Source organism: Platalea leucorodia (genome assembly GCF_965183815.1).
Source record: "Platalea leucorodia genome assembly, chromosome: 15".
In the NCBI taxonomy this organism is placed as follows: Eukaryota; Metazoa; Chordata; class Aves; order Pelecaniformes; family Threskiornithidae; genus Platalea; species Platalea leucorodia.
The window spans coordinates 6,717,212-6,731,183 of NC_138837.1; the positions used below are offsets into that span (position 1 = coordinate 6,717,212).

The 13,972-nt window shown below is 50.8% G+C and overlaps 1 protein-coding gene across 1 annotated transcript in view; it reads left to right on the forward strand.

Annotated features, from left to right (window-relative positions):
- The window catches only part of CRAT (carnitine O-acetyltransferase), a gene marked incomplete at its 5' end in the record, with an annotated part of 17,676 nt that continues 3,704 nt past the window's right edge, over positions 1-13,972 (forward strand). The window contains 15 exon segments of the mRNA XM_082327601.1: positions 1-67; positions 70-181; positions 2,436-2,538; positions 3,899-4,162; positions 4,641-4,759; positions 6,997-7,050; positions 8,072-8,237; positions 8,830-9,004; positions 9,508-9,686; positions 10,770-10,870; positions 11,337-11,456; positions 11,970-12,092; positions 12,448-12,583; positions 13,064-13,126; positions 13,650-13,787. Coding sequence (XP_082183727.1) covers positions 1-67; positions 70-181; positions 2,436-2,538; positions 3,899-4,162; positions 4,641-4,759; positions 6,997-7,050; positions 8,072-8,237; positions 8,830-9,004; positions 9,508-9,686; positions 10,770-10,870; positions 11,337-11,456; positions 11,970-12,092; positions 12,448-12,583; positions 13,064-13,126; positions 13,650-13,787 — 1,920 coding nt within the window.

Below are 13,972 nucleotides of genomic sequence, written 5' to 3' on the forward strand. Positions count from 1 at the left end.
ATGGCGGCGCGGGCTTCGCCCCGCTCCAAGATGGCGGCGGAGCGGCCCCGCCCCCTGGCGGCCGAGCGGGGCGGCGGGGCGGCGGCGCCCGGTGTCGCCGGTGTCCTTGCGGCGGGCGGCGGCCGCGGCCGGGGCCGCGGGCAGGCGCGGAGCCATGCTGTCCTTCGTGGCGAGGGCTGTGGTAAGTGCCGGCCGCGCTCCGAGGGCGGGGACGCCGCGGGGACACCGGGGGACGGGGGGGGCGTGAGATGGCGGCCGGGCCGCGCCACCCGCCGGAGGGGCGACAGCGGGCCCGCTGGCCCCGGGGGGGGTTCCCCGGGCCGGGCAGGTGGCACACGGCCGGCCCCGGGCCTCGACAACGGGCAGGAGCCGCCGGCGGTCAGCGGCGACCTGGGCTCGGGCCCGGGCCACGGCGACGGGCCGGTTGTGCGGCGGGGGCCGCCGCTTCCCGCTGCCGGGAGGCGTTCGGGAGGAGCAGGAGAGCAGAGGGCACGGGAAGGCTCCGGCACGGAGGCCCACCCTGCCCCGGTCCCCGGCACTGCTGCTGTCGGGGCCCGGCACCGCTCCCTCAAGCCGGAGGAGAAGCAGGGCTTCCCCGGCCAGGCCCGCGGGGCCGGCGGTCGGGGCAGGCCGCAGGCCCGCCTTCCTCTGGGGCCAGGGTCCCGGCTGCAAGGGGGGGGACGGGGCTTGGCCACCGCTGGACGAGCCCTGAGAGCGCTGCTCATCCCGGGTGACGCTGCTGAAGTTAATCCTCCGAGCCGGCTTGGCTTCTTCGTGTGCCTTGAGGCAGCGCTGTGCGGTGGAGCGTTCACCGGCGATGGAGGGCTTGGGGCTGGGTGGCAGCCACGGCTGGTCGGGGGCGAGGGGAGGCCAAGGAGCGGCCACCTGCCGCTGCAGGCTTCGCCTTTAAAACACACCTTTCCCTGCAAGCAGGGGGAAGGCAGAGCTGTCAGCCCCGCGCCTGGTCTTAGTAACTGGTTATTGCAAACGCTGATGGATCCCGGGGGAGGAGGAGGAGGCAGAGCGGGATGACAGCAGCTACATGATGGATTCACTCCCCGAGACGCTTTCTCAGGGGCCAGGCAGGGCTGGTTGTCTCTGGGCTTGAGGGGCTCTCCGGCTTCTAATTTAAAAGTAAAAGAAAAAGACAGACCGCTGTCATCTGACACTCAATGTTGTGGCCGTGCTGGGAATCAGACACTGCTCTGAAATTCCTCCTGCCCCCCAGCCCCAGGCTGCAGGTGGATTTCCCACCAGCTCTGGAAAAGGTCATCTGCCGCGTTGGAACGTGGCTCAGGAGCAATGCCAGCCCGCGAGCTGGCCATGTCTGCACGCCCCACTCTCCGCTGGTGATCGTTTTCCCTGTTGCTTGTGGGGAAAGGTGGACTGTTTGCTCTGTTTGCTGCCAGCTGCCTCCTCTGTTCAGCTGCGATCACTATTCCTCCTCCCACCAAACACTTGAGTTTGACCTCAAACCAAACAAGCAGAGGACATAAAAGAGGAAAGATACAAATCCACTCTACATTTTAACATGCAGCGTTTTCAACTAATTTGTTTGGGGATTTTCACTGTTACCCCAGGGAAAATCCGACACTGTTTGTTTGGAATCATCATACTTGATCTTAGCTACGTAGAAGGCTCTGCTTGTCTGCCCCTGAGTCGATTAGAGAGACACGAAGGAGGGGGTGATATTCCTTGTGACTGCACAGTTCTGTTGTTGCCCTGCTTTGGAGATACTTCTTTTTTTTTTTTTAAAGGGTTGACAACCCAGAACTCCCCAAAGTCTCACCTTGCAATAATGACCACACCTGCATGGGGCGTGAGGGCAGTTAAGATACCGCCTTTAGCCCCCAACTGAATTTGCTCCCATCTCCCACTAATCCCACCATCGCCTGCAGCGATGCTGGGTCACTGTCCAGTTCCTGTGGGAGAGCTGGCCACATCTGACACCCTGTGGCCACCTTTGCCTGAGCAAAGGGACTAAATTCCCCATCACCCGCATAAGTCCTCCCTGCAGCTTGTCCCATCTGGTGACAGCCCACAGCGTCACCTGCTTCCAGGACGTAAATTGGGGTCTCTCCTGCCTGATGTTCAAGCTTCTCTCACAACGGCCGCTGTAGCTTCATGGTGCAGGCAAAGGCTGAGGGAACAACGTCCCCAGCACCTTCACTTCGGCCATGGCTGGAGGCCCAGAGCTATCGATCGGAGAGAGACTCTGCCCAGACGGTATTGATCAGCAAGCACCGACCGGGCAACGCAGGGCTGCCGGTCAGTGGCCGCGGGAGGGCTTCCCAGAAAGGCGCCTTCACGGCAGTTGATGCAACCTGATGGCCTGATTACCCCCGTCCTCTCCAGGGCCCGTGTCTGGCCTTGAGCCCTCTGATCAGAGCAGTCATGTGGCAGTTTGCTAACGAGGTGACGCCCTGCACGGGCAGCGCATTGTCAGGTGGAAGAGGAAACCGAGACAGGCCGAGGGAGAGGTTTACGATCTTTTCTGTCTTACCAGCCATGGATAGGAAGCAGAAGCAAGCAGAGAAGGTACAGTATGCCCACACTGCCATGATTAACACCCTTCATTTCTTCCCAGCCCCGCTCTCCTTTCATGCTTCAGTAATTCCCCCTTCTCTTGTTTTTAACATTCCTCCTCCAAACCTTGATCTCGTAGTTCTTGCCAGGTCCTACAGAGCATAGAGCATTTTCTCTGGGGGCTCAGCACCACGCAGAGGCTTTTCCACTTTGCAGATTTAACTCTTTCTTTCTTCTCTGTGCGTAGCTGCTGGGAGGAGGTGCGGGGACAGCTATTTTCTCATTGCCTTGGAAATCAAAGGGCATGTTCTCATTGGCTCTGCATCCTCAGTGCACTGAGGATGCAAAGTCCAGAGTCCTGTAGGAGGGTGTCCGATTCAGTAGATCCAACAGAGGGGGAAGAGCAGAGGGAATTCAAAACCTCTGGAGTACAATTTAAACATCTTCAAGCCAAAGGGTGTCCAACCCTGTTCACCCAAGAGGATGATGTTCTTTTGGGGGAAAACTGGCAAGTTCATTTCCTGGTTAGCAACTGGGTTTGTTCCGTTTCATTCCTCCGCTCAGAGAAATGGTACGGTGCTTTCTAAGGCGTTCACTCCCACATGACCCCGTTGGATCCCAGGAGCCTGTTGGCATCACCCACAATTTCCTGAACAGCTCTCCCTGTTCCCTCTCCAAAGGCTCCTGTAATTTGGCCAGTCCTGTACTGGTACAACTGGACAGAGGTTCTCTTAATATAGCTGCGTCCTCCAGTAACCGGGAGGTTCACCAGCATAAAGGAGCATTGCCCCAAGGCCTACACATCACAGCCAGTCCTTCCCTGACCATCGCTGGTGTTGTACGATCCCTGGCCAGTCAGAGAAGAGGCATTTTAATCCTGCCCTAAACTTATCTAAATTCTGTCTCCTCAAAGCCCAAATGGTAGTTTGATTTGGCACAAGCGTTCTGCTTAACTTCCTAGTCTTACGCTGTTGCAAGAAGTAATGAAACAGTTTCTGACAGTATGTAAGATGAATATTTCTTTCACGACTTACTTTCTTCCCGCTTACCATGGGATGGAAGGGTTTGACTTTGTCAAACGCATGGAGACACTCAGCTGGAAGGTGCCCAGAGAGCGGGAGATGTATGATTATCCTGGCAGCATTTCCTCTGATGAGCTGAGAATCAGTATCTTGAGAGATCAAGTTTCTCTTTTGCAGCTTTTCTGGATGTCCTACAACCATCTCTAGCACGCAGTCAGTAGACTTGCGCCTTGCGTTTGCGCTTTGTGTGCTCAGAGGGGTTGGAACAGAGACTCCCAGATCCAGGTTATTTGCTATCTCGTGCACATCGGGGGAAAGTTTTGTCTCGACATTTGCTTTGTGCTTTGCAGGCCAGGCCCTACGGCCTGCTGAAGCCAACAGCTTTAGGCAAGATCCCAGGCAGATTCCAACTTCATCAGGAAGCGTTGCCCCATCTCCCCGTGCCGCCGCTCCAGCAAACGCTGGACCGCTACCTGCTGGCCCTGCAGCCCATCATCAGCGAGGAGGAGCTGAACCACACGCAGGAGCTGGTGGCTGAGTTCCGCAAGCCGGGAGGCGTCGGGGAGAGGCTGCAGAAAGGCCTGGAGAGAAGAGCCAAGAAAACAGAGAACTGGGTAGGTTGGGACTCTGCCCCCAGGCTCTGCTTAGGGAGGGTGGAGGTCTGATGAACACCTCTCCAATGTCCTGGCTGCATCCACTGGCGCCTGTGTTCTTAGGGCATCACCTTCATGACCAGTCTGCTGCTGACCTCCCTGAGCTGTGCAAGCTCCTCACCAGGACTTGGGTGAGCAGAGAGATTTATGGCAGAACAGGGAGTCGCTGACCCTGTCTGTGGCTGCTGAAGCCTCTAACCTGTTAGCATCACACAGCTGCCCCAAGAAGTTGAAGGAAACCCTCTGCTCGAGCCCTGCACCAAGAGCCCCCCGCTGCCTTGCTCAAATCCCCCTCTACCCTTCCACGTGCAAAGCATAAAACCCAAACAGTTTGCAAAGTGGGGGACAGAGCCGGGGGCAGGATGCCGAGACCGTTCAGCCGGGTTTGGGTCAAACAGCAGCAGACGCCGTGCCTGCATGTTGCCTTTCTCCGTCCCAGCTCTCAGACTGGTGGCTGAAGACGGCTTACCTGGAGTATCGCCTGCCAGTTGTGGTCCACTCCAGCCCAGGTGTGGTTTTACCTAAGCAGGATTTTCTGGATCGACAAGGTCAGCTGAGGTAAAGTCCTTTTCTGCCTTCCCCTAGGTTTCAGATGGGATGAGCTATCTCTGCTGGACAGGGAGGAGGATGTTCAGGCTGATTGGGAAAGAGAGTAATTAGCACGTGGTCCCCAAGTTTGAGAGCTGTCTGTGCTGTGCCAGAAGGCTGCACAGATAAGGAACGGCTGCCATGCTGTGAGGAGACTCCTGGTTGCACCAGATTAAATACTTCATCAAGAGGGAAAACCAAAGAGTCCAGTGGTTCAGGTACTAAACTGGGACTAAAAACCTAGGTTTTGGTCTTTGCTCTAGCACAGATCTTAACTGCAAGATGGCCACATTGCTGGCTGGAGGCATTGTGAGGATATACATGACACGCTAAAGACTACGAGGGACTAAGATTGTGTGTGCAGTTAAAGGAGGCATAAAAACTAGCCCAGGCACGTAAGGGAGACCAACCAGAAATGCCTCTGGAGTTTGCTGGTTTAAAGGGATGGGGGAACCTGCTGCAGGGGCTGTCAGCCAGTCTGTCCCCGCAGGGGACTGTCCCCTGTTGTGTCATTTCACTTGTGGATTTATGGCTGGGAAAACTTCACAGTCACCAGCCTCTCTCCACCCCCAGTTTTTCCTTACAACCAAACCCTGCTACGTCCTCTCTTCCTTGTGGGCTCTAACCGCTACGACTGCGTTAAATCCACCTGCAAAACTTGAGCGCTGACCTTTACGCAGGGTTACCTTTGCCACAGTTACCAGTCATCACTGCTCTGGCAGATCAGAAGTACCAGCCAGGGGAGCAGCAAGGCTGAGAACGAATCCTCCCTTCCGCTCCCTTGGATACACCTGAGCAGCGGTGCAGAGGGCGAGCCTCACAGGGACAGCGCAAGACTGGGCAAACAGCTTTGAAAGCTCTTTCTTATATTATTCACTCTCAAGTTATCCAAATAGAAGATAAGATCTGGAGCACTACCAGTGGCCCAGCCAGTGGAACCAAGCAGCTGCATGAGAATCTGGGCTCCTGTGTAAAATACAATTTAAATGCGTGTTTGTATAGTTTGTGGCTGCAGAAAGAAGTTTGACAGCATGGCTTGAGACTGAAGCTTCAGAAACAGAAGGCAAGTTTAGAAAGTGGAGTTCTCCATTTCTTAATCTGGCAATACTGGTGGCTGAAAACAAGTCAGCTAACCTCTCCCTCGTCTCCCCGTCAAGCCCTAACTCTGCTCCCACGCTGTTTGCTCTCTGGAAAGGAACACAGGCTCTCTCCCTGTTGTTCCCCAGCTGTTTTACTTGCTCAGGTTTTGCAATAAGGCTGAGAAATTTTCATTGAAAACTACTTTGCAGGATGCCTTATTTGTTTAACAGCCCTTAGGTTCTTGAAGTTACATCCTTTGATCTTTACTAGGGATGGGTAGGCTGAGCAAATCTAGATGACGCTGCCTGCAAACGCCAAATGCTTGCACCACTTTAAAGCCTTTGAAGCTCAGCTGTCTGCAACCTCTTGTCACAGTGACCTCCTGCCTCCTTCCTCCCGTGCGTGGGTGGGAGCTCCCAGGTCAGAGTAGGCCAACCTGTCGCTCCCCAGCTAAGCGGTTTGATGTGGCTTGTCACAGCCTCCCTCCCTGCTGGGAGTTGGCGTTGGCAGTGTTTATGTTGATCCTGGTAAACACAGCGCCTCGGTGTCAGCGTGCAGCATGTCTGCATTTGTTTCAGATCCCTCAGTGCCAGAGGCATGCTCTTAAGAGTTGCATTAGCAGCAGAACGTTCATCAGGTAGGAACTAAGTCAGCAATGGTGAGTCTTGGATGCAGGGAGATACAGCTGCATCTTGGCCTAAAACTCAGAGGTGGCCCCTGGACAGGGAAGGGCAGAAATCCCCTTTTCTTGGTGCTGTTTTAATGCTAAGACTCAGAACTAGGATGTGATAAAATCACAACATGTCAGTAAAAAAATGCTGCTGTTAGAAGGTCATTTATGCATCTGGACTGAAGCCTGCTTTCTTGAAAGTTGTCCAGAGTCCTTGGTTATACAGTAAGATACATAAAAAAAGAAAGTACTACATGGTGGGACTCTCCAGCAATCTCAAATCACAACCCCGGAGTGGCTGTATCAGCTAACCAGAGATGGGCACCACAGGGGCTTGGCAGAAAGGCTGAACTTTCTAAGGAGCAGAGAGAAGCTCGGCTAGCCCTCCTCACCTAGCTCCTCAGCCCCAGATGTTCTGCATTTGAATCTCAACTTGTAACATTTAATATTTTTCCAGGTTTGCTGCCAAGATGATCGAGGGCATCCTGGATTTCAAGACCATGATTGACAAGTGAGTTAGTGACCCTCCTGACTTCTCACATGTTCCTTACTGTCATAGAGAGGCTGAGCCTAGTCAGTAAATCTCCCTTCCAAATAGAAAGGCAAGAGTAGACAGCACATATTTGAAAAGAGATATTGTAATCAACATCACCGCTCACTGCCAAGGTGACCACCACTGGAAAAAAGCAAATTTACTTTTCTTTCTTCATGTTCTTTGTTTGCCTTAATACTTTCATTGGCACGTGTACATGCTTAGAGGGAGCGAGCCCGACTGACAGTCCTGTGGAGCTACGTACTTTTGTTTGCCCACAGGACAAGTTACAGCTCAGGCAGCAGGAATTTGTTTCTCTCCGTCTGGGTTTCTGGTGTTTCTCATCTCCCAGCTAGACAGGATGAGCTCTAGAGAAGCTTGTTCCTCCCTACCCCTTTTCTTCTGATCACCAACAAACCTCTGCTGAACATGCCTTATTTATAGTCCAAAAAAATGTTTACCAACAGATTACCAACATCACACCTTTACATCCAAATTCAGACAAGGCTCAGGGCCAGCCATGAGAAGGGTAGTTGGAATATGACCACTCAAGTAATCGATCGAGTCCCAGTCCAGTTCGTGAGTCATAGATAGCACATCAGACACCCACCACTCAAGATTATAGCTGAAAACCTCTGCCTGGGAACAGTACATCTCCCAGTATATTGTGCCCTGGAGTCTCTGCAGACAACACAGCGTACGCTAAGCTACGTAGCAGGTCCAGAGATCTGTTTCTCTGGTGTTACACAGAAGATAGTGTTTTTCCCCTCTCCAAATGAAAGGCTGGCAAACAGACAATTTTTGTAGTCCCTGCTAAGAAAGCTGGTAGGAATAGGGAAGAACGGCTCTTTTTTATACCATCAGCACCAACACATTTATGTCTCGCTGGAGTGAGTGACGGGAGCTGCATGGCTGAGCCTGTGCCTGTCTTGTATGGGGAGCGCAGGCCTTCTCACTGCTGTGTCTTTTCCCCTTCCTCCTTACCCTGCTGTGTCTCCAGTGAGACCCTCCCAGTGGAGTACATGGGTGGGAAGCCCCTCTGCATGAACCAGTACTACCAGATCCTCTCATCCTGCCGCATTCCCGGGCCCAAGCGGGACTCCATCGTCAACTATGCCAAAGGCAAAAAGCAGTCCAGACACATCACAGTGGTTCACAACTTCCAGGTACGGCAGCTCCTGAGCTTTCAGGGAGGTTCGCGTAGCTGCAGGTGTCCCTTTCAGCTAGCTGTGGTCCAGAGAAAAGGGAACAACACAAAGTCTCTGCCCACGAGGTTTGCCTCACCAGGGATTCGTTCCTGCTCCCTTTATCCCCTTTGGCCTTAGCTGGCCAACAACTGGGAGTGCCATGTATGACCAACAGACTACGAGGCAAAAAACCACTCTCTGTTTTTTGTCCCTGCAATTCCTGTCTCTCAAAGCCCAGAGATCGTGTCTGGAATTGGAAATTCCAAGTGGAAACTGGGTAGCAAACCCTGCCACCATGGGTGAGTCTCAGAAATGGGAGTTTCCTCATGTGTTTTGGCCCTCATTACCATGGTTTCTGAGCTTCTTAAAACCTGGACTGTATTTATGCCCTGCAAGGGAAGTTGGACTTGGGTCTCTCAATTCTGAGCATCCTTCAAAGGTCTGCTTGCAAGCTGAGTTCTTAGGTCAGGTCTTACTTCCTCAGAGTGGCTGTTCCTTGTTTCTGGGGCTGGACAATAAAGATCTTCTCTCATGTTCTGTCTCTGTCCTTGTCCACTCTTCTCACCTTCAGTTCTTTGAGCTAGATGTTTACAACAGTGATGGAAGTCCCCTGACCACTGACCAGCTCTTCATTCAGCTGGAGAAGATATGGAACACCTCCCTCCAAACAAACAAAGAGCCTATTGGGATCCTCACCACCAACCACCGAAACAGCTGGGCAAAAGCCTACAACAACCTTCTGAAAGGTCTGTAGAGCCCCTAACGTGCAAGCGCTAACAACCACCACGAATGCTTTTGAACTACCAACCTCACCGCTCCGCTGTGCTCTGCTCAGTTCTTTCCTTTGGAAGCTTGTTCTGGACAGATAACGTGAGCTTTCCACCTCAAAGAAGCAACTTGATTTCATTGCAAAGTATTGTTATTTCTGTTTTGGAAGGTACATAGGTGAAGTCCAAAGCTTGGTTTGTTAGACCTGAAATCCTAGAGCTTGTTGCCTTGCAAAGGGGTGGGATGTATGCAACATGAAAAAAGGAAGGTGAACGGAGCGTGCTTGCATCTGTAACAACCCAGCTGGCTACAATCTTAATTACTGTATACACCCCTAAATGACCAATATTGCATTGAAGTACAATGGGAATCCAACCACTCTGGGTCCTTACAACCTGCTCCTTCAAATTTAAATCTCCCTCCAATTCAAATGCACGTTTTTCAACTCCCGTTTCTTATTTGCTGTTCATTTCTCTCCCAGATAAGACCAACAAGGAGTCTGTGCGTACAATTGAGAAGAGCATTTGCACCGTCTGCCTTGACGCGCCTATGCCACGGGTGTCTGAGGACATCTACAAGAGCCGCGTGGCCGCTCAGATGCTGCATGGCGGAGGCAGTCGCTGGAACAGTGGGAACCGATGGTTTGACAAAACCCTTCAAGTAAGTGCTGATGCTCTAAAGATGCTAGAGACGAGAGTCTGGAGGAGATGCTTTTTCCCGAAACTACAAAGGTTCAAGAAATCCCAGAAACCTTTTGCAGGAAAGTTTTCCTTTTATTAAGAGAGTGGAGAAATAGGGGAGACGAGGCGTGGTGGCTGACAGTATGAGATCCTATGGTTTCCCTTGCAGTCACCACAAGCACTCATTCCTGCCTCAGGGACTTTTGTTTCTTTTACTGCCTCTGCCCACGCTTATTCAGTGTAGCAGTTCTTTGTGTTCCTTGTAAATCAATTTTCTGCCTGCGGTGAACAATGCCTCGTCTGCTTGGAGGCAGCCCAAACGTAGGGAGGTCTGTTCTTTGTCTCTCCTCTAGGCTTATCACTTCTCCTGTTTCTGCCAGAAGCTGCCCAATGGCTTTTTTTTGTTGTTGGTTTTTTTTTTCCTTTTTTTCAAACATCAGCTGCCATCCCACAGCATCCCTCTGATCTCCATTCAATCCTGTCAGGAGCCTTCAACAACGGCTGCTATTCAAGCTTCTCCTTCATTAGTTGGTGTATCCTGGCTCGTGGATAGTAGCAATGGTGCTTTAAAAGATTCTTCTCATATCTGATGAACTCTTCGTAACGTTTTCAGCTATTTTGTTCCTATTTGGAACTCTTCATTGATAGGATAAAGTTTAGATGTCCCAGCTAATTGAAAAGTAAGGCTAAGCCAGCACATGGTGATATTATTCCTGTACTGCGTTTGCACCTAAGTAAATCAAACCCATTGAACCACTCTGTATTGCCAGGGCACTGAGCACACCAATATATCTATCAGGCGTGCTCTTATCCATTTAATTTTGCAAAACTGTAACAGCGCTATCAGATCTTTGAGGCCCGCTGAAAGGCTTTGAGGCCTGCTGAAAGGCTTCCACTGCTATTTGGCTCAACGAGACCTTTGTGTTACCATTCCAGCGCGCGAGGATAGGATCGCTGTCCATTCTGATACAGAGCAGCGAGATACTAAGATCTCTCTGGATAGCTCCTGCTTTGCACGCTGGCTGTCTGTCTTCATCACTGTCCTCTCGTGCTTCTCTCGTAGTTCATCGTTGCTGAAGACGGCTCCTGCGGTCTCGTATACGAACATGCTCCCTCAGAAGGCCCGCCCATTGTTGCTCTTCTGGATCACATCGTGGAGTACACGTGAGTCCTGCCTCCTCTACTTTTCCTCAGCATTGGAGATGATAGGTTTTAAAGCACCTGCTCCCCCAGAACATGCCTCTTCACAGCTCACCTCCTAGGAATTTGTTCTGGAGAAAGGGTAGTGCTATGCTAATTAGGTATTGCAGTTCTTGTATTCGTAAGGGAACTGAGTAGACAAGCTAGTCTGATAAGTTTTGCTACTGCTTCTATTTTCAGGGAATTACACTGTTCAGAGTTAACAGGACTTTTGCCTGGGAGAGGTGTTTCTTTTGGGCAGAAGGCACAGAAGACATTTCATTCATACCCTTCAAAAAACCCTGCAATGGCACTGTGAAGAATTTTTCAGCCTGTGACTAGCATCACAAGGTGTTAGGGAAGATCTCCCTGTGCATTTCTACCCGGGCTCTGGTGAGCTTAGCTGAGCTTCATGTTAAAGGCCTGGTTAAACAATCATTTCTCTATGCAGGAAGAAACCTGAGCTGGTAAGATCGCCCATGATTCCTTTGCCAATGCCCAAAAAGCTGCGGTTTAACATCACCCCAGAAATCAAGAGTGACATAGAGAAGGCAAAGCAGAACCTCAACATGTAAGTATGAAGCAGTGGAGAGGTCTGGTGAGTGACTGAGTAATTCACGTCCCCCTTTGGAATGTGTCGGTGGTTTAAATGAGGCTTCCCCCACTGCAGCCAGGGAGTTTTCCTAGTGACTTCTTGGGTCAACAACATTGAACCTAGCTGAAAAGCACACTAAAGCCACCTGCCAGGAATGAAGTCAAAGGTGCTGGAAGGGGGTAATTGCTGATCCATCCCACTTCACTGAGAAAGAGCAAGGCTTTACTGGATCTAACTGGGGATACTAGAGCACACGCACACACACACACGCACCCATGTAACCTGGTGAAGATTTCAGTAGTGGCCAAAAAAGCTCATCTCCATAGTGCTGCCCACACAAGTCTGTGCGTGACCGAGCTCTCTCTGTCCCTGCATAGACCAGATCCAAATAGCCTCTTCTCTCTGAGCCTTGTGAAAGCAAAGTCCGTACCTTTATCTTACAAGAACAAGCAACAGGCAAAGGAATACTTGATCTTTCTTTCCTTGCAGAATGGTTGAAGACCTGGATATCAAAGTCATGGTCTTCCATCAATTTGGGAAAGCCTTCCCCAAGTCAGAGAAGATAAGTCCTGATGCTTTTATCCAGCTGGCCTTGCAGCTAGCATATTACAGGTAAGACCACCAACAGGTAGCTTCTCAGCCTCTTCACCATAAGACTCAAATACGCGAGCTTGATAAAGGTGTCACAGACAAGTCTCTTGCAGGCTGCTACGGCCTGCTTCCTAAGTCCCATGTTCTCCCCATGCGCTGGGGCTGAACAGCAAATCTCTCCTGTGGCAGCTGCCAAGCAACAGGCGAGATTAACCCCTCTGTGTGCGTACAGTTGTCGTAAGGAAGCATCAGAGATCAGCTGTCAGTGGGACTCGCTCACATACAGTCTTCCCCTTCCCCCCAGTTCTTCTGTTTCACAAGAGGCCATTCCTCTCAGGACAAACTCACTTCTGTGACTTTCTCCTCCATCTTACAGGATGTACGGCCACTCCTGTGCCACGTATGAGAGTGCATCACTAAGGATGTTCCGCCTGGGCCGTACAGACACCATCCGCTCCACTTCTGTAGACTCTCTTAAGTTTGTGCAATCAATGGACAGCCCTGACAAATCGGTGAGGATCAAAAAGAAGTGGAGTAAGAGGACTCCACTCCAGAAAAAGAGGAAAGCTGCTTATTTGGCTAAGCAGAGCCGCACCCGATATGAAGCTGAGCTAAAACATAGCTTGGAGTATATAGTTACACACCTTGGGTTTCATTTGGCTTTCCTTTCACGTATATTGAAAGCCTGGGAAACAACACGTGGACATTTCTAATCCTACCAGAAAGAAGTATGTCCCTTCTAAAAGTCTGTTTAGCTACTCAAACTAAGTTCTGCTACTGATGGATGGAGAATACCATTCAGAATGAAGTAACACAGCCAAACAAAATGATTTAAAAATTAAATTACTAAGTTTAAAAATTAAATCTAGTAAATCTAAAAATTAGTCTAGTATAGACACACAAGGCAGAAATGCCCTCCATCCTAGAGGAACAGCCAAAATGATGTTTTCCATGCTGCAGAGAAACTTACAGACAGATCTGTGTGTTCTCAGGACCAGGAGAAGGCAGACTTGCTGAGGAGAGCTACCCAGGCCCACAGAGAATACACTGACATGGTGAGTGTCCTCTATGCAGACAGAGTTGGGGTTTTACATAGCAAATGAGGGTTCTGGTGAAGGACGAGGCCTTAAGAGCTTCCTCTGCTGACACAGCAATGTGGGCATCAGTGCTGTTGCACATGTCTAACTGATCTGACAGTGCTCTAGGCCACGGGCTGAATGCTTTCTCTCTAGCTAGTGGTTTAGGTGTCCCTTGTGGCTGGCCTAAAGGAGAGAATCAAATATGAAAACAGCTTCGGTTCTCACTGTTGCTGATAAATGCCACAGTTGCATGAGGACCCCTTAAACCACCCATGGGCAGGACTGTAAGGTTGGTTCCGCTGTGTGCTTAAATAAATTTCACAGTCCTTACAAACAAGACTGACTATTGGTCCTAAAAGCAAGATCTAGTTTCCTTCTAACTTTAAACACTTACGAGATTTTTTTTTTTAGAAGTGCTTTTTTTCTTTAACACAAAGAAATTGATAGCTTTGCTCGCCTGCCTGCTAGACAGGCTTTCATCTAGTCTTCCTTCCTACAGGCAATAAGGGGCAATGCGATAGACCGCCACCTCCTAGGCTTGAAGCTTCAAGCTATCGAGGACCTAGTGAGCATGCCTGAACTGTTCATGGACACAGCATATGCTGTTGCAATGCACTTCAATCTCTCAACCAGCCAGGTAGGACTCATCTGAGCAAAGAGGGAAATGCTCTCCTTGTTTATTTTCATTGCCTTTCTTGTCTGCATTTCTCCTTCATTTCCTTCTGTTTGAAACTAGTCTTCATTTGGGGACAGAAATTTTTAAGCCTGCTACCAGTCCCATAAAGCTGCAGATGTGATCTTAGAGCTGCCACAGTTCCTCTC